The sequence below is a fragment of the Vespa mandarinia genome, chromosome 7 (assembly GCF_050613455.1).
Source record: "Vespa mandarinia isolate Hongniang chromosome 7, ASM5061345v1, whole genome shotgun sequence".
Classification (NCBI taxonomy): Eukaryota; Metazoa; Arthropoda; class Insecta; order Hymenoptera; family Vespidae; genus Vespa; species Vespa mandarinia.
The window spans coordinates 417,795-438,294 of record NC_140816.1 but is presented as its reverse complement, the minus strand read 5'-3'; the positions used below and the strand labels follow the sequence as shown (position 1 = coordinate 438,294).

The following is a 20,500-nucleotide window of genomic DNA, read 5'->3' as shown; positions in this document are numbered from 1 at the left end:
TCGTCCTGGCGCATGCGTTTCCTTCTCAACAGTGTCGTATTTATCTCGCGAAATACCCTTTAGGATTACCTTTTTTTTCTCTTTTACCTAAAACAATATACATAATAGAATTTTAATTGAATGTAAAAAAAAAAAAAGATGGATCAAATTAATATTTAATAATTGTTTAAAATAATTCTACGTTTGTGTTCTAATGTGAAATATGGATTTTTTTTATACACATACACACACACAAACATATAATTTGACACAGTTATAACGTCCAATTGAGCGTCCATCGTCGTTTGATGGTCTTAAAAATTAGAATTTTAGTGATACATGGTAAAGTACTGTAACGTTATCTATCTCCCCTCCCCCATCCAACTGTTTGCACGGTTTCATATTCTTTCCTTGATGGACTTTGATATCTCTTTCTTTTCCTTTTTTTTTTCTTATCATCATCCAATATATAATTTATAATCTATAAAGAATTTCATACCATTTTATAACGACCGATATTCTCGAGCGTCGATTTGAGAGAAAAAAAGAAATGTCGAGATACTTGAATAGAGATAAGTCACGTGTTATACGGTTCCACCCTATATAACGTCTTGGATATATGTTTTCTAGGGTGAATCAGAATCGGATCGGTGCGGCACGATGCGACGGTTTATGCGTCGCGGTTCCTCTCCGCAATCGGCCGGCACTGCTGTCCACAGCCTCTACGCCGTTAGACGACGCTTCTCGCAGATCGATTCCAGCGAAATTAGTGGAAGGACGGACGCGATTTTTCGCTTATTTTCGTTTCCTATGTACGTAGTCGTTAATCGTATCTATTTAAAATTCTCACGCGTTATGAAGGAGGATATACGTTCGCCGATGAGGGTCGTATATATCGAAGAGTCACGTTGAAGTGCTTTTTCCTTTAAGGGATTTCTTCGATCAAGGACGAATTCGAAGATAACACCTTTCGAGGACCGTCGATCGGTTTACAAGAACAAACATCTGTAAAAGAAATATAATTGTGAAAAAAAGAAAGGGAGAGAGAGAAAGAGAGAGAGAGAGAGAGTTAGAGATAGAGATAGAAAATGATGCATTTAAATCTTTAAACGATTAATTAAAATTTTTCAAATTTAATTGTAATATATATGATCATTGAAATTTATAAAATTAGGTCAAAGTTCTTTTAAGGTTCGTCTATCTGGGGAATTGTTGATAATAAACGAAAAAGAGAGAGAAAGAGAAAGAGAAAGAAAGTTTCGAAAAAAAATTTGATTATTTTAACTTACATATGTTACGAGGAATTATGTAGCTATCGGAAAAGGGAACGTGTTTATTTAATAACATCGAATCGATTTACGTGCCTTTCGAAGAAGAAAAATACTTGATGGTGATTCGTTTTGATAAATTCCCTAAGGCTCTTTGATATGTGGACCAACTGGTTCGGTGCAGGTACATGTTTTCTGTCATTTTTTTTAATAATCGAAAGGTTATTACTCGTAGAAAACACTCGTAAGTGTGCCGGAGATCTAATTGTTTTTTTTCAGGAAGAAGAAACAAAATTTATCCGAGGAACGACGAGGGCGTTAACGATAGTGATACCATCTTTTAACGCTATTGGTAACTTTTTATAAACGGGAAATTGTAGTTAAATTCTATTTCTACCCTCGTATTCCTGTTGTCGTTATGCGATAAAAGCAAAAGAAAAAAAGAAAAGGAATTTTCTTTCTTTTTTACTATTTAAATTCTGGCACTTAACAGTGTTTTCTATAAACGCACTTCGATTGTTGAATAACACAAATATATTGTATTATTTTATAAGATGATCGCGTTAATTCGCGTTTAATATTACTTGAAATAATTCATAATATATTTAAAGTGTAATTTAAAAATATTAAGTTTCTATTGGACAAAACGTAATAATTTAAATTTACAAGATATGACAATGTCGTTGATCGTTACATATTGTAGACTATTACGACGTTAATATTTCTTCGATGGAACAAACAATACGTCAAATTCCCGCTTCTTAATTTCGAATGTTACAAAGATGGCAGCACCAGTATTGGTGTTACACAATCGCCATCTGTCAACGCAACTCATCGAACGGATAATGTAACGTGCAGCATTGAATAATACATATATGTTTGTGAATATATCATATATATATATATGTATACGTATATATATATATATATATATATATATATATATATATATAATTATAATTTTTCTTGGATACTAACAATAATGAAAACATTATCGAATAAAAATAATTATAAATTTATTCAATCAGATCGTACGAGATATGACGTACAATAAAAGTTGATCGTTAATTTTTATTGATTTTCGCACATGACTTTTTTTTTATAGTTTTCTAGTAAACGGTACGTTACTATGTATTTTCTTTTAAGAATACAAATACGTTCGTGATTACAGTCTTGATCTGTAAATATTTCATTATCCTTAGGATTGACCTCGTTTTCATTATTTCAAAGCTTTTTTTCTTTTTCTTCTGTCATTTCACGATTTCAATGAAACTATGTTATACGTATTATTGCACGAGGAAAAATCAATTCGCAGAGTATAGAAATGTATTATGCAGAAATGTTTACTCGTGAAAGTCGATTTCGCGAAAGTAGTATAATTTCTTATGAACATGGATGATAATCGACGAGCTTTAACTGCGCAATGCACGTTTTACTACTCATTGACGATCAAAGATAAATGTGATAGGTCATTACAGATATATGTACACATTGGCGTCGTTGCGGTAAACGTTTTAATAATATTCTAAATTAAATATAAAAATTATTTTGTCGGGTGATAAAATTAAACTCTTGACAAGTTATTATATTAACAAATGTTATAGCGTTTATAAAATTAATTCATAGATATAGGTTAAAGATAACATTAAATTCAGTGTTTTGTGTATCATGAAAGAATGATTTTTGGCTTATTATTATAGATTATATTCATAAAGTGAGCATGTCTAGAAGAAAAATCGGTGGAGATAGACAATTTGACAACGTGGATTACACACAGCTGACTGAAACTGACAATGGCTTTATAGATTCACAGGTAAATGAATAATGTTTATTTGATTGAATAGTTTAAGATATTCTAATATTTTCTGTTGAAAGACTTTTATGAAAAAAGAAAGATAAATAAATTCACAGGATGAAACAAGTTATACGGCTATTGGTTTTGTAAATTAAAATATAACGTGTTCAAGGTAATCCAGGTTTACACCCATTAACGCTTAACCATCCCCTCTATAGTTTGTGAATCCACCGGTGAAAATACCATGGAAAGCCATCATGCTAGCTGCTCTTTTATTTGTGGGAGGAACTGTTTTGCTTATAACGGGAAGCTTGATCATCAGCGGGCACATTGATTGCAAAGTAAAATTTCCTTTTATTCATCTAAATGTCTTGTAAGAATAGTTATATAGATATAAAAATAATATATTTATAAGATCATAAATTATAACAAATTATAAAGTATCATCAAAATAATGTTAATTCTCTTCATATAATTTATTTGCTTCGATTCCAGTATTCTGATCGAATATGGCCTGTGATTATTCTAGGAGCATTGATGTTTATACCTGGAGCTTACCATATGAGAGTTGCTATTTTAGCTTATCAAAAAGTACCTGGTTATTCCTTCGATGATATACCTGAATTTGATTAAGTTAGTACAAATACATATACATACATATATATATATATATATATATATATATATATATATATATATATATATAAAATGTATATATAATTACATCCCTACATCTATTTTGACATATAAACAATATTTTATATAAAGAAAAATAGTTAGTATAATCACATAATAATTTTAATATACTTCTTATGTAATATAAATCATATTTGATTTTTATAATTTCTTTTGCATTAAAGATTAAACGTTATTTTGTTATATTAAATGTTATTTTAATTACAACATATACCATTTTATTTATTCAATTCTCACATTTACTTAGAAGTATTGATGATGAGATAAGAAAATTTTGTTAACAAAATAGATAAGAAAATTATTATTAACAAATTACATAGAAATTTATTAATGATTATACCAACGTATTTTTGTATGTAGATATTTGTCATAAAATAGTACTTAGATCCTAATTTTTGAACAATTTGTATAGTCTATAAATACATCCTAACATACTGTAGATATATTATATAATGAGATTAATAAACAAATAAGTTTAAAGAATTGTTCTTAATCTTCTTATAAAATTTTTATATATATCTAGATTGAAACAATATCTTTGAAGTATACATTTTTATCAAATATAGTTTTTACAATACAAACTTTAAATAATCTATAACTGACATAATGTTCAATTGCATTATTGTATCATTTATTTTTCCTATCATTGTTAATGATGGATCAAATCGAGTACGTAATACCTGTCTTACCAATTGTTTACTAATGTTTATTTGTTTTTTTTCTTGATCATAGGATTTTTCATGATAAAGGTTTGCTTCTGTTGGTATATCCTATTAAACAACTTGCTTATTATAGAAATTTAGAAAGAAGTTTCATTATAATATAAGATAACATTTACCTCAAAAATAATATATATAGATAATTGCGTAGAGTTGAAACGATCGATACTATGACCGACATTCATGGCGAGTCTTCGAAAAAAACCCAGAAACATTAGATATATTTCTTCTTCTACCCAATCAGCATTTATTAAGATTTGTATGAAAGATGATATCTTTAATAGATATTATTTTATGTAGTTAGTTATATGTGAATTCAAACAAAATAAAGAAATCATTATCTTATTTTTTTTTTCTTAAATCGTAAAACAAAAATCTTTAAATTACCTCTATTGTCCTATATATGCCAAGACCGGATGCATATTGATACAATCGTTCAGCAAGTATCATATTACTGTGAACTAAAGTTGCTATTGCAGCACGACACGTCAAATTATTAGCAAATGTGAAGTTATATTCAATTATCATATATCCCATTTTAACAATCAACTCAGTTTCTTTCTTTGTTAAAAATTTTAGCATCAATTTGTCTACATAACATGCAAGATCTGAAAGTATAAAAAATTATAAAAAATATATTTTATATTTTAATTAAAAAAATATACATTCGTACTGTTGCATAATTACTTATTATAATTAAATTAAAGTATCAATAGATTTCTTACTTATAGGCTCAAAACTATTAGCTTGATCTTTGATTAAAAATTGAAACATAAAAAATACATATTCTGAAGATTTTTCACAAAGTGCATCCAATAAAATGCTTATTATCTTTGTTCTAAGATAATAATCTTCAGAATTACTTATGACATTCCAATTTTTACGATTTGTACTTATTATATTGCTTTCTGTAAATAATTAAATTTTATATAATATGTATGGTAAACTTTTTCAATTATAGATAGTATTTTTATTTGATTTGTTGCATCAGGCTCAATACATAATTAAATTGACTATTTAATATTTGAATTTTTATAACTAATTATAAACTTACGCTTAAGTAACATGAATGCTGTAATAGCTTGATTATTTGCTAAATAAATTTCAGCTGACAAGATAACAAAAGCAGCATCATAATGTACATTACATATTTGTAAGGTTTTTAGTAATTTATATGCTTGTATCCAAATTTCATCTACAACTAATCTCGTTAAAATATATATGGCAACATCCAGTAATATTTTACATACGACATTGATTGCACCTGTTTGGACTGAAAAGCCCAAAAATGAAAAATTATTATATTTATTTATTTATTATATTTATTATTTTATTATAAAATTATTATAATTATGTTTATTATTAAAATTATTATATTTATTATTTTATTATAAAATTATATTTTTTTATTATTAGTAAGAATAATTAAATTAATAAAAAATCTATGTACTAATATGATAATAATGTTTTATTATCAATGTTTTACACATTGATACAATTGTTTATTTTACATATAAGGGAATGCAATTATGCTTCGTAATTGAAATAATCAATAAGAAATCTTTCTTCTGTATTATTACCTATATTATACATATATGTAAAATTAATAATATAATGTAATATATCTATTATTAAAATATCTTATTTTCTTATTCTTACTGATTTAAGTATAAAGTCGACAGTAATCTTCGATTAAAATATTGCTTTTGGTCCATATTAAAGGTCTATAAAAATTCTATATTATTATGTAAACAAAATATACTTGAAATTAAAAAGAAGTGTATTTTTAATTACAATGTAGTATATCTTTTTCTATTCTTTCATAAATAAAACAGCAGAAATCATGTTTATCAAAAATATTATAGAACATTATACATTATAACATATTATAATTTACATATTATTACATAAGTATTTTTTAAAATATTGTACCAATGAATTTCTATTGATTTTACCTGCACGTTTAATAATCTTAGATATATGATATTCTGAATGCTTTATTTCCGCACAGAATATTCGAAAACAGCTACGAGAATATAATGATTGATTATCATCTGTTTCTTGATATATATTTAACATATTAATAACATAGTCATAATCTTCATGTAATAATTTTTCCTCTAGATTATTTAGCATCAGATATAAGTTCCGAAATCTATTTCTGTACAGAGAATGTGGTTTAGATAAATTACCTATAAAACAAGTAGCACAAAGAATATTAAATAGGTTATAATAATATATTGTATCATACTTTTTATGTAGATATAAAAATTAAATGTATTATTACTGTTTTATTTTAATACTTACTAATTGAATGTAACGTATATGATTTATTATAAAAGCTTTCATTATTATCTACTGATCTTGAAGACATTTCATCATAGCAATTTTGATATTCATGTTGTAATAAATTATTAAAAGATGACATTAAATTTGTATCCAATTGATATATTTCATTAGTATGTAACTTTTTTATTAAATTTATATAAACATCTTGAATATTACGGCGATTTATTATGCAATCATTTAATATTGTTTCAATAATTTCTTTGTCTGGCTTTATAAATTTAATTAGAGCACGCAAGGTGTTCCAATATTCATCAGACTTTATTCTTTGTTTGATTGATATTAATATATAATATGGTGTTAATTTATCATTACAAGTAAGAGTTTTGCATAAATTATTTACTACATGACTTGGATTCATTCCCTTATTCAAGAATGCTCTTATAGTAGCAGAAATAACTTGTAAATGTACTTTTTTTTGTAAATAAAACTTTTCATATATATTCATAATAGAAGTTATATCAAGTTCTTCTACAATACGAATATATAGTATTTCTATAAAATATATATGTCCCAAAGACCATAAATAATCTATTATATCCGTAAGATGTTGTTTATATTCATAAATAATTTTATCAATTAATTTTTGTAACTGTAAAAAAAGAAGAAAGAAAGAAAAAAATATAAAAAATTGTTATTATTTATTCTGAAAAATTCGTTATATCAGTTATTTATGATTATAAATAGCATTAAAAAAAGTTTTACATACATCATGTTCGTAATAACACTTCTTTTTAAGGCAAAGACCATTTTTTATCATTCCATAACAATAACCCTTTATATATATCTTATATTTCCATAGTTGTATTTTCTCAATATGTTGAATTACAGTTTTATCATTGGAAACAATATTAGCATTGTATGCATTACAATTACTATTAAGAAGTGAGTTTTTGTTATTATTTACTGAAACAGAATCAATAGAAGTAATAGTTTTAGAATTAGCAAGTAATATTTCCGTAGAAGAAATATGACTTGTTTGTGTATTGTCATATTTTATTATGTCCTCTGAATTTGAAAATTCTTTATTTATTGAAATATCTGGTTCTGCAATAGTATCAAATGTTTTAGAGCATTTTAAAATATTATGTTGTATATTTGTACCAAAAGTATTCTGATCTTTCTCTATCATTTTACAATCAGTCATTGCTTTAGTTTCATTATTTAATATAAAAGTCTCATCTCTGAAAATAAATATTTATTAACATAATATTTAATATATTTAACATAATATTTAAAGTATTTAACATATTATTAAAGTAATCCACACTCCAATTAAAAAAGTTAAAAATTTTTACTTATAATCAAATAATATTAAAAAAGATTTTAACATATATAATTATATAAAATAACATTAATATACTTACCGAGATGTGAATGTTTCGGCATATAAGGAAATACAATCATCGTCACTACTATCACCTTGTGTTCTATTTTCTACTTGTTTTTGTTCATTTGGTTGTATGCTGCAAGCTGATATTCTATCTTCATTCAAATTGTCTTCATCGATATTTTCTGTATTTGTACTATATTCTTTCGTTGGTATCGACTCATTCTTTTCATTATCTAAATCAAATATTGTGTATGAACTATTAGAAACATTCTTTGTATCAAAACCAGCCTTCATTGATTCTTGCATAATTTGTATTTTATATGAAGTATTACTATTAGTATCATTATTAGAATTCAAAGTTATATGATTATCTGTATTTTGTAACACATTATTATCAGTTACATTTACGTCATCACATTTGGAAAATAAATTAGAGTTATTACTGTTAAATAGAAAATTATTTTTCATACTGAAACTTTTTTGTTGTATATATGTTCTATCGAGTTTAAATTTTTTATTACCAGTCTTATTCAATAGCATTTCTTCCTTTTGTCCAAACCAGTTTCTTTTTTTATGAGAAACAGATTTATCATCTTTTTTAAGTTGTAACACTGTATTAGTATACTTATCATTAACTGAGTTACAGACATTTATATCAGCTATATTTGATGAATTATTAATCTGTAGTTGCAACAAATAACTCTGTTCGTGATTTTCAATAAACTCATGTACATTATCTACTGTCAGTTCGGCTACTCTATTAGATACTTTAACCAAGGAACTCTCATTAATATCTACTTTTGATACTATATCTGTAGAATGATTCATATGCTGTGAATTATTTGATATCTGTGTACTATTATTATCACGTTCCTTTACTAATATTATTATATTTTTAATTAGAATATTATTTATTATTTTTGGTAATATTTTCTTTTTCTCAGAATTTTGAACATCCATTTTTTTTATGTCTTTTGAGGTCCATGGAACAATTTGCATTTCTTCTGAAAATTTTCTATGCATTTTCTCATCCAAACATTTATCTTTTAAATTTTGATTATTAATAAAGTCAATCTCAGAATTTTTTTTGGAATTTAAATCTTGCTTCTTTAATTCATTCTTAATATGTATATAAGGTATTGATACTTTTTCATTAGATATATCAGAAAATAAATTTGTATTACAATTTGTGGTAACAATAGATAAATCTGTATGTTTGTGTTTCTGTGTATATTCAACAGTATCATTTATATCTAATTTATATTTTTCTACATTGTCATTATCAATAGAAAGTAAGGGTTTAACAAAATAAGTTTCTTGTTCTTTTGTATACGATGGATTTGTATCAACATTTAGTTGTTTGTCTATTTTTTCTTTTGTTTCTTTTCTTTTCTTTGAGCCATGTTCTTTAATAGTTCTTGAGGAAGATTTTTTTTTAATAATTTTAGAAGAATATTTAACTTTAGAATGTATTAATTTTCTTTTACCATTAACTGAAGATTTTCTTTTCTTTGGATTGGTCTTTTTATTTGTATTTATCTTACATTTATTAATTGCCTTTGCAGAGTCAATTTTTTTAGTAATCAAATACTGCTGATGTGATGGAATTAAATTGTCTGCAGCAATATCACGCAAGATGATACGTAGATCTTTCAATCCTAACTTTGATTGTAAATTTTTATATTGTATTGATAAATTTTCTTTTTTACGATTAGAATTTCCTTTTGTAATTTTTGTCTTATAAGATTGAGAACATTTCCTTCTTGTCTGCATATTTACTTTTTCTAATATATCTATTATTATTTATATACTGTTTTGTAATTCTTTTTTATTTAATTTTAAAACAAATACATATACAAAAATCGCTATATATATATATGTATGTTTATAAATAAATATATATAATTATTTAGATTTTATATCAATATAAAACTATGATAATTTAATATTTTTTTTTGACTAAAATAAATTTATTTACCTGGATAAATCGAAAATGGAAATTGAAAAAAAAGGAAAAAAATATTACTTAACTAAAGGTTAACAGTGTCTTTCAATGAAAAGAAATATTTAATTATATTACCTTTTTATTAAAAGTCCTGAAGTATATAATTGATAAAATAATCAAAAATTCCTTTTCGTTCATATAAATAACAAGTTTAATCGTATTGGGCCTTAATTAATGCAAAATCATGATATATTTAAATCCTTATTATATCTGATCTATATATATTCATCTACATCATACCTGGAATTATAAAATTCACTTTAATTATTATTTATTAATTGATTTAACATCTACGCACTTTATATGTGACACGTGCTACGTGAAACAAATACATTTCTTAACTCATATCTGATTGCAATGTTTAATCGAGATACATGATATAAAAGTTAATAATTATGATTGATCATGTAAGTTTTGGTATATATAAAATTACAAATATAAATTAAAAATAAAAAAATTCATAATTATCCAATGTATATACAATGATAAATATTTAAAACTTGTAAGTACCGCGTTCTTTCAATTTTTTCGATTATCGCAAGCAACATAAATCGATATTAAACATCGATTCATATCTATAAGGGGAAATGATCATTCACATCCTTCTCTCTTTCTCTCTCGCTCTCACTCTCTCTCTTTCTTACTCTCATTTTCTCTCTTTCTTACTCTCATTCTCTCTCTTATTCTTTATATATGTTTTTCGTTTACAGATATTATAGCATTATTCGTTTTAATTATTGTTCTTATAATCGAAAAAGTAAATTTAAATATAAAATTAATTTAAAACATGGTTGAAATTATGAAAAATACAAATATTTTATATTTTGATTCTTAAGGCAGTGATTGGTTAATCGATTTTGCCTCCACCAATCATAGCTATCTTTTATTATCTTTCTCTCTCTCTCTTTTTTTCTCTCTTTTTCTTTCTCTCGCTTTCTCGCCGAGAAGTGTTCTGAAGTTATTCGACACATATATATATTGGGTGTATCACGAAACGTGATCAATTTATTGTTTGATTATTCTGTTGGTTGTAGACCGATCGAAAATATTTTTTTTCTGATATGATGTAGTTCTAAGGGAGCCTTTAAAATGATTACGGTAAATTTTTTTGTTAACTCTTTTTTTATCCTGTAGATTTCAAATTCAACAAGTAAATTATTATAAATTATTATTATTATTTACTTTTCTTATTTGAACCAAAAGAAATACTAAAAAAGAAAATCCTTTATCTTAATTGAAACGATGTTCAAAATGATATTTATCAGGTGCATATTTAAAAATGGAAAATAAATGACTGTTCAATTTTTTTTACGGCATCCATATGCATTGATGTACGATGCATTTATAATTAATTCTCCGTTGTATATTTTCCAATGTTATTGGAACTTTCAATATCATTAGATACGTTTCCATGTATACAAGGAAATATTTACAAACACTCAATAATGACTCAATACTACTCTACGTATATTAACAATTCCGGAAAGCGTACAACGGCGTAACATGCGATATATGTACCTCGTTAATAAAGAAATCTTTTGTCATGTCTTTTTTTACGGAACTTTTAAATTTGACAAAGTATTATTATTATTATTATTATTAATTTTTTATGTTTTTTCTTTTTTGATTGAAATGAAAAAAGAAAAGATATTTTTTATAATATTTGCCGAATTCGTTTCAATATCTATTAAAAGATAGATGTAAAAAGATTTACAGGTTTATTTATAAAAAAGAAAAAAAAATTTTTAACTTAACCTTAAAAACTTCGAAAATAAAAGAATTGAGAAAAAGTTTTATCATCTTAAAGCTTTGTTTGAATTATATTATATAACAAATTTTCGTTTGATTCAATAATAACAGAATGATCTAATGTAAGCTGATCACGTTTTGTGATTCACTCGGTATATGTGAGATCATTCCAATTTAAGAAATTCCAAGTTTTTTTTTCTTCATGAGATAAAATTTCTTCGAATTTCTAATGCGTAAGGGCCTTGACGATCTTACGTCTGCCCTGTTATGTCGATCACATTACCGCCAGCGGCAAATGTTGGAAGTTTTATCTTAATAATTATAATAAATTTTTAATTTTTCTGATAAATTAAAGCTTTAAATTGATTGAATATAATAATTAAAAAGTAATATTTAATATTGATTAAAATTAATATTTTATATAAGTATATTAAGTTATATAATTAATTAAATAATTTAAGCAATCGGATAAAAAATGGGTCAAGTTTTTAAAACTGTTATTATGAAATTAAAAAATGGTTAAAAAAAGAGAGAGGGGACGGAGAGAAGGAGAGAGATTAGTGAAACGTAATAATTATACGATGTAGTTTTAAAGAGAGAGCAGAAAAAAACAAAGATAAAAAGTCAACAGCACACAGTTCTCAAGTGGATCGTTCATTAATTGTAAAGTACTGACCGTATCCAGTGTTTTTTAATTTCGATGATTGGATGAGAATAATATGATAAAAATGCGAAATTTTAATGAATTATAACTTTTTAACATGGCGCATCGTTTGATTGTAATTATAAAAATTTGAAATAACGAATAATTAATTAAAAAAACTTTAATTGTTTTAAAATAATAAATATCAAATATGAATTTACCATTTTATAGAATATAATATTAAATTATGAAAAAAAAAAAAAAGAAAAAGATTTATGGCATGCAAAATCATTATAACTTGGTTTTGCACATGAAAATGAATTTACAGAAATGATAAATAGAGAGACCATACATTTGGGAATATTCTCAACTATCTTTGATTTGGGGACGTTGTTTGAACCGGACATAGAATATGGATAACGTTCAAATTAGATATCCAGTAAGGATTATCCCAACAAGCTGTGTCCTACATCCATATTCTATTCCTTTGATTAAGTCATGCATTTCTCTATGACACCTATTCGTTTGAGAAGTTGTTTAGTTAGGATTCCATTCCATCAGGGTATCCTGTAAAACGAATTTGAATTTCCTATTCACGAGTTTATGAATATCGTCATCTTGGAAGGAAGTGTTACAATATTACAATGAACGCATTTATATATCGACGTGCGTTAAGAAAAATAACGCATTTCAATAGTCTTACGAAAATTAATACATTTATTATGAAAAGAAGCATGTTTAAATTATGTTCGCGATAAGTAATACGTTTTGAACGAAAAATATTAACTTATTTTGAACATTGCTACGAAAAGTAGAATATTTCACTTTTCATTCAATTAATTATGTTCGATTAATTAATCTTATGAAGACTGGCGTTACTAGTGAAATGTTATTTTTTGCGAATAATAATTAAAACGTATTTCTTTTCATGACGTATTACACCGTAATATTTTAGTTTTTCTAGCCACAAAAAAAAAGATAACGTGCTATTATTCGTCGCTTAAAAATGAAAATACATATCACATTTCTCGAACGAAATTAAAACATTGTTTTTCATGGTCACAAAGTTCAAAATTCTAAACTACGTAAGACTAATGAAACACGTTACATTTCGTTACGCACGTCGATACATTCTACATACGTGACTATGAAAACTAGGACATTTTAATATTCCGTCACGAATAGAAGCACGTTTCGATTACATTCACGGGAAAGTAGCATGTTCGACGTTAATCGCGATGTAACCAACACGATTTATAATTCGTCACGAACAATAGTAATTTATTTTTAATATTGTTACGAAAAGTAGGACGTTTTATTTTTTCTCTAAATTATGTTCAATTAATTACAATTCAATTAATTACGATTCAATTAATTACGATTCAATTAAATGAATATTACGAAGAGTGGCGTATTTCAGAAATGAAACGTTCCTACTTTTTGCGACTAATGATCGAAACGCGGTTCTTTTCGTGACGGATTAAACTGAAGCGTTCTAGTTTTTCGTAATCAAAAAATATACAACGTGCTATTATTCGTTCCTATAAAAATAAAATACGTGAAAATTAAAAGTACATGCCACTTTTCCCCAATTCGAAATCGAATTTTAATTCGAAATTTATTATCTTTCGTGGTCACACGAAGTTCAAATTTTTAATCTATTTAAGACTAATGAATTTTGTTAGATTTTGTTAACGCACGTCGATGTCGAGAATATAAATGTGAAAGATAAAGAGAAAATGAGAAGGGAAAGGTGGTTCGTTAGTCAATGTAAAATTTATTTCAAATTCAAGACGTCCTCTAGAAAAAGTAATCGTTCCAGTGGAAAGGCAAAAATCGATACATTTAGCAGATACGGTCACGATCGAGACCAATTCGCCAAAATTTCAACGATTACAATGATTTTTCACCAAAAAGGGGATACGATGTTCGGTGTATCGAAGTCATACGAAAGAAGTCGTCATTTCCTTTCAAATGTCATTCTTACGTGGGCGATGCGAGATGACAAAGAAAGAAAGAAAATGAAAAAGGAAAAATAAAATAAAATAAAATAAAATAAAATAAAATATATGAAATCGAATGAGTATACATACATTACAAACCATATAAACAGTATATACTGTTACGTTAAACGTACCTAAGTAAATACATGTACACATATATACATGCATATATATATATATGTGTGTGTGTGTGCATATAGATATATATGTATATACCTATTGAAATCGTTGAATTGTTGAAAAGTATTCGAAACGTTGGTTAACTAGAGAAAAATCGTCGCAGCTTTTCAACGATATCGTTGTGGTTGTTTTATTGAAACTATGTATAAACAACGAAATTACAAGTACATCATCATGTGTGGTGTAACGTGTAAGGATTCTGCTTAGAAAGATCGTTGAATCAAGGCCTCTCATTGATTCAAATTCTTGCCTCCCACCTGTTGTTGTTGTTGTTGTTGTTCTTGTTGTTGTCGTTTTTTTTCTTTTTCCTTTTCCTTTAAGTATTTTTTTTTTCTTTTTTTTTTTTATTTTTCTTTTTTTCCTTTTTTTCTTTCTTTTCTTTCAACTACGTGTGCAAACCATGTTGGTGCTACTGTTTTATTTTATTTTTATTTATTTATTTATTTATTTTATTTTATTTTATTTTATTTTACTTTATTTTTTTTTAATTTTTTTTTTCGTGTACTTACATCATACATGCATGCGTTTATATCTGTCGCTATCATTGCGACGATGCGTTTTTTTGTTTATTTATTTATTTATTTTTTTGGTTTTTTGGTTTTTCGTTTTTTCTTCTTTCCGTTTTCTCTTTATGTTAATTCTTTTCATATTCGTATTTGCTATAAATCGATGATTTCTTCTTCCTATTTCCCTTTACCTTCGTACGGTTTTTCGTAAACAGACTATGAGGATTTGTCAATCGATCGTCTCGTATTACGTTTGGGTTCGATTTGTGGAAAATTTTTTTAAAAGCAACGACGAGTCCTTTTCTGTCTCCTTTTTTTTTCTTTTGTCTTTTTTCCATTTTTTTTTCTTTTCTTTTATGTTGTCTCTATGATTCTTCGTCCTTTTTCTTTTTTTTTTTTTTATTTTTTACAATAGTTTTCTTCAGTCGCGTAAAGATCGAAGATATATTTTCACAGGTATGTGTAATACATACATACATACATACATACATACATACATACATACATACATACATACATACATACATACATAAGTACGTAAATATACTTTTCAATCGTTGACGCTGGAAGATTATCCTCGACTCCAGATACTAATTATTTTATACTTTAACTCAACGATTTTCTTTTACTTCTTGATACGATTCCAATCAATGTCGTCGGTAAAGAGTTATCGGTCGATAGTAAGTAGCGTGTAAGTAGCGAGTAATAGGTGATATTGAGGGAATATTTAAAAGACTCGATATGTAAGTGACTATAAATTATCTCATTTTATCCAGAATATTATAATAATAATAATAATATAATAGTACTGATAATAATAATAATATAATAGTACTAATAATAATAATAATAATAATAATAATAATAATAATAATAATAATAATAATAATAATAATAATAGTAATAATAATAATAATAATAATAATGATGATATTAATAATAATATTAATAATAATAATAATAATAATAATAATAATAATAATGATATTAATAATAATATTAATAATAATAATAATAATAATAATAATAATAATAATAATAATAATAATAATAATAATAATAATCTAGAGGATCGACCGTTAAAAAAGATCGCAACGATATCGTAGAAATTTTATAAAAAGTTTAAATAATAAAGGACAACGTGGCAGTTATCGTTTGGATTTACGTAAATTGTTTTTTTCTCTTCTTCTTCTTCTTTTTCTTTCTTTTTTTTTTTTTCATTTTTTTTTTTTAATGCATTGCGCGAATCTCCTCTTTGCGGAGAAATACGTAAGTAAGAAAAGTTGCAATACTTTTTTTGGATACCGTCCTATTTCTTTTTCTTTTTAGAATGAAGAAAAAAATTAAAGAAAGGAAAAGAAGAAAATAAAGAAGAGAGAGAGAGAAAGAGAGAGAAAGAGAGAGAGAGATGGAGAAAGAGAGAAAGAGATACAGATAGAGAGATAGAGAGAAAACAAAATAAACAAAGAAAAAAAAAAGAGAAAAAAAATGAAAGAAGAAATGAGAAATTTTCTCTCGTTCGATTTACAAATCCGATGTTCACCGAACGAGATCGCGATCGTTTTTGGACGATAGTTTCACTAAAGATATACATATTTAATATATTTTTATATGTATAAGTGTCCTATATTTTATTGGATAACGATCAGATAAGAAAAAGGATTTGAAAGATCGATATCCATATCCGACGATGATCGGAATGTTCTCCTCCATTAAATATCAAAGAGAGGAGTAACACGCGAAGGAATTCCTGTGCGATTGTTGATACGCTTACTTCTATCACAGCATTCGATCATAGCCCGCTAAATCGTTATAGTCCGATCGTCCTTCTTTTCGATCAGGACTAATTGTAAATATTTTTCTTTCTTTTCTTTTCTTCTTTTTTTGTTCGTCCTTGTTGTTCTCCCTTGTGTCGTATTGTTCCTTTTTTCTTCGCGCATATAATACGCGAGAGAATGGTGTATCAACTTTTTCCTTCTCTTTTTTCTTTTTTTCTTTTTTTTTTTTTTTATTACCTTCTTTCTTTCATTCATTTATTTTTTTTCTTATCTTTTCTTTCTTAAACAATAATTTCAACTATACATACATCCAACTCTACCGGTCGGTCCAAGCTTTGCTCGATCGATAATCAAACCTAGATTACACGTGTGATTTTTATCTATGCGTTAATACCGTTCGCCTTTAAATGATTATAAAGTTGGATTAGGTATAATAGGAATCATGTACGTTTTTTTGTGCGCGCGTGTATATGTGTGTGTATGTATGTGTGTGTGTGTGTGTGTGTGTATGATGCGCGTTTTCATGAACGCACGCAAGCGCGGTATATGTGTACGTATCTATGTATGTGTGAGCGCGTCCTTCGTAAGGTCGCCCGTGATAAAATAATGATGCCCTATATCGACGGATCACGACAAAAGTTCATTCGTTCTTTTACCTTTCTTTCATTTATTTATTTACTTATTTGTTTATTTGTTTATTTGTTTATTTGTTTGTTTATTTTTTTATTTATTATTATTATTTTTTTTTCTTGTCGAGAGACGAGAAAGACGAAAGTGAAAAATATATTTTTCGATATTATTCGAAAAAGCATGACACAATGACTATAGGCGTGAATGAGAATAAGCTGCGTTAAATGGCTTTCATGTTTTTTCTTTTTTTTTTTTCTTGGTCGTTCGAGATGATACGCTTGTTTTGAGTCCTTTTATTATCTTTTCTTTTCTTTTTTTTCCTTTTTTTTATTTCTTTCATTTATTTTTATCAAAAAAGACATTCTTCGCAAATTTAGAGAACGAGATATAAAAAAAAGAACTCGCTCTTCTTTCTCGTTCCCTTTCTTTCTTTATCTTTTCCTCTCTCTCTTTTTTTCTTTTTTTTTTTCCTTTTTTTCTCTCTCTATCTCTTTCTTCTGTCAGCTTTCGATTTTATTGCAAAAAGCAGAAATTCACGCTAATACCCCCCTCCTGATCATCACTTCTTGCAGCTCGCTTTTATTATTTACTAAAAATACGCGCGTATTTAAATTTACCGTCGTAGCTCACGGATAATAATCCTCTTTTCTGAGGATAATGGAACTTGGTCGGTCTCTATCGCTAGAGTAAGACTAATGCGAGAGATGAGCTCGACAAGTAGGACGACGTTTTTCTTGACGATCGATGAAATTCTTATCTCCTGGCTACCCTTGTATTGCCAGAGGGAGTACGTTAATTAAAAAAAAAGAAAAAAAAAAAGAATAGAAAAGAAAAAGAAAAAGAGAGATAGATAGATAGATATAGAGAGAGAAAGAGAGAAAAAGAGAGAGAGAGAGAGAGAGAGAAGAAAAAGATAAAAGAAAAACTAAAAAAAAAAAAAAGAAAAAAGAAAAGAAAAAAGAATTCTCGCGTTTTTCATACACTTCTTGGATGTTGTTAGATCCGGTTAACGAAACGAGCACGTTCTAAAAAGTCATTGTTGCGTGTGTTTGGTACATTCAGATTTGTTCGAGCGTCGAACAGATTTTAAAAAGTATTCATAAAGAATGAAACAACGCAGCAGAACTCCTCTTAGCGCGTATTTGTCGATAATAGTCCGTCGATAATTTTCATTTATCCATCGTCAATAATCTTTTCATTTTCGTTTTTTTCGTTTTTATTCGTTCGTTCGTTTGTTTTTTCTTTTTTTTTTCTTTTTTTTCTTTTTCTTTTTCTTTCCTTCCCTCTTCGTTTATCATCCATTGATAATTTTCTTTTACGCGTTCTATCTCAGCGAGGTAGGCAGATTAAAAATCCAAACTATTCACACGGTGGTCTCGATATTGGTAATGGCGTATTGTCAACAAATACTATCCTTTCCGTAATTTTCCAAATACATTTCCTGCGGTGTCGGAAGATTGTAACGTCCGCTTAATCTGCTCCCAGTCAAACCGTTATTATGGTGGGTGTGATTGACGTGATGATTTACATTGAGCGCAGCGTTTTTCTTCTTCTTTCGCGTTTTGTGACGATATAGGCAATACTTAAGACAACCGGTCGCCAATAAAAGGATAAGGAATATACCGAGGGCACCGGCACCAACGGCGACGTAAAGCAATGTTACACTGAAACGATACGAACAGTTGGCTTCCTCCTCGTCGAAACCGGATGGACAGTTACGTACACCGTCACACCAAAGGACCTGGTTGATGCACGCTTGAATTTCCGGGCACCTTTAAATATATAAAATACAAAATTTTCTATTTATTATTGAAGAGATTAATATAACGATTGTTACAGATAATAAATATAATATGTTTCATTAATCATACCTATAAGGACATTCCTCCATAGGTGACATGGTAAAACCAACGTTGGATGATCGTTTCGAGATAGCCATCCAAGTGACGGCATAAAAGCCCGGTTCTCTTTGAAGGAATTCAACGACGAAGCTTCTCGAATGTTGTTGCATCGTAACGGTAGCATTAACTGCACTGTAATTCCAACCACCGGAGAAAAAGTCGACGGTTCGGCTGGTATCAACGCCACCCTCTGGACATATAACACTACGTTCTTTGGTATTTGCCGCTGAATATACGATTATTCGATTGAGAGTCGTACATTCTTCAACGTTGTCAAGATTAATGCTATAACCAGCGGTTCGTAAATATAGAAAGTTCATACGTGGATCCTCGGGCTCTATCAACCAGGGTTCGTTCACGCATTGGGTTGCCGTTAGGTCTTCTGTGTTCGTTAGAATTTCCTCGACCGCGGCGACACCAGGTATTACACGTGGTAACGGACTTCTAAGTGATATTTCACCGCTGGTACCACGCAATCGACGCTCTTCCAGTTTCGTCGAGCAACCCTGTTCACTATTTTCCGTATTCATTGGAACGAAACGATATTGCCCTTCGAAGAAGTAATCCCTGTAGTCTTGCGTTACGTTCATCAATGTCACCGTAAATCTAATTTCGATGATGTTAGACGTTAAACTCCTCAAAACGATCCTTTCGCTGACGTTCGAGCATAAACAATCGCGTACCTATAAACGTAACAAAGAATTAAATTTTCCTAAGTGACATTAATTTAGTCGTTATTATTTTTTGAGATTAAAAAATTTCGTGTTATTTTCAATAAGTATTCATTATATCAAATTAGGTAATCCGTTTTAATCGATATCTTCATTGTAATCATTGAAATCTTTGTTTGCTTTTTAACCCTAGTTGTGCACATCTCAAAATAATTTCAATTTGTGCAGTTTAGGTGCGCTACACCTCAGATAATTTGAGCAGTTGTCAATTATATAGAATGAATAATTTTGACTCCAA

The 20,500-nt window shown here is 27.4% G+C and overlaps 3 protein-coding genes across 15 annotated transcripts in view; 1 reads left to right on the top strand and 2 right to left on the bottom strand.

Annotated features, from left to right (window-relative positions):
- The first annotated feature begins 241 nt into the window (after positions 1-241).
- On the top strand, positions 242-3,927 carry LOC118440644 (transmembrane protein 230). 13 transcript variants are annotated; one of them, XM_035863974.2, is made up of 5 exons: positions 655-791; positions 910-1,431; positions 2,948-3,060; positions 3,261-3,383; positions 3,538-3,764. In XM_035863974.2, exons 2-5 carry the CDS (start codon positions 1,407-1,409, stop codon positions 3,673-3,675), a joined length of 399 nt encoding a protein of 132 aa, XP_035719867.1. In that variant the 5' UTR covers positions 655-791; positions 910-1,406; the 3' UTR covers positions 3,676-3,764. The 13 variants fall into 13 exon arrangements, 12 of the variants coding, with proteins under 12 accessions (XP_085514538.1, XP_085514536.1, XP_085514535.1 ...); XM_085658413.1 differs by lacking the exon at positions 655-791 and adding an exon at positions 1,527-1,599 and having other exon boundaries at positions 798-1,431; positions 2,963-3,060; positions 3,538-3,759; XM_035863978.2 differs by lacking the exon at positions 655-791 and adding an exon at positions 1,527-1,599 and having other exon boundaries at positions 798-1,431; positions 3,538-3,757.
- A 339-nt stretch (positions 3,928-4,266) lies between these two features.
- LOC118440640 (uncharacterized) lies at positions 4,267-10,903 on the bottom strand. Its single transcript, XM_085658408.1, has 11 exons — positions 10,440-10,903; positions 10,217-10,381; positions 8,171-10,114; positions 7,513-7,987; positions 6,765-7,395; positions 6,413-6,649; positions 5,512-5,730; positions 5,183-5,365; positions 4,845-5,065; positions 4,577-4,732; positions 4,267-4,508 (listed from the first exon to the last, which is right to left on the bottom strand). The coding sequence occupies exons 3-11, from the start codon at positions 9,907-9,909 to the stop codon at positions 4,308-4,310; spliced, it is 4,062 nt and encodes a 1,353-aa protein (XP_085514534.1). The 5' UTR covers positions 9,910-10,114; positions 10,217-10,381; positions 10,440-10,903; the 3' UTR covers positions 4,267-4,307.
- Positions 10,904-16,304: 5,401 nt separating this feature from the next.
- LOC118440430 (uncharacterized) overlaps positions 16,305-20,500 on the bottom strand; it is an 84,576-nt gene continuing 80,380 nt past the window's right edge. Inside the window, exons 9-10 of the mRNA XM_035863425.2 lie at positions 19,502-20,214; positions 16,305-19,402 (exon numbers count right to left, since the gene is read on the bottom strand). Of these exons, the coding sequence (XP_035719318.1) occupies positions 19,030-19,402; positions 19,502-20,214 (1,086 nt within the window). The 3' untranslated portion in view covers positions 16,305-19,029. The remainder of the gene's footprint in view (positions 19,403-19,501; positions 20,215-20,500) is intronic.

What these genes read in the sequence shown, in the direction of transcription:
- LOC118440644 (XM_085658410.1), top strand. Translation starts at nt 599, where the DNA reads ATGTTTTCTAGGGTGAATCAGAATCGGATCGGTGCGGCACGATGCGAC. An exon ending in ATGGCTTTATAGATTCACAG is followed by an intron (nt 3,061 to 3,260) that starts GTAAATGAATAA and finishes TCCCCTCTATAG; the next exon opens with TTTGTGAATCCACCGGTGAA. An exon ending in TTTATTCATCTAAATGTCTT is followed by an intron (nt 3,416 to 3,537) that starts GTAAGAATAGTT and finishes CTTCGATTCCAG; the next exon opens with TATTCTGATCGAATATGGCC.
- LOC118440640 (XM_085658408.1), bottom strand. Translation starts at nt 9,909, where the DNA reads ATGCAGACAAGAAGGAAATGTTCTCAATCTTATAAGACAAAAATTACA. An exon ending in ATATACGTTACATTCAATTA is followed by an intron (nt 6,650 to 6,764) that starts GTAAGTATTAAA and finishes CTTGTTTTATAG; the next exon opens with GTAATTTATCTAAACCACAT. An exon ending in GCATATATAGGACAATAGAG is followed by an intron (nt 4,733 to 4,844) that starts GTAATTTAAAGA and finishes TATCTATTAAAG; the next exon opens with ATATCATCTTTCATACAAAT.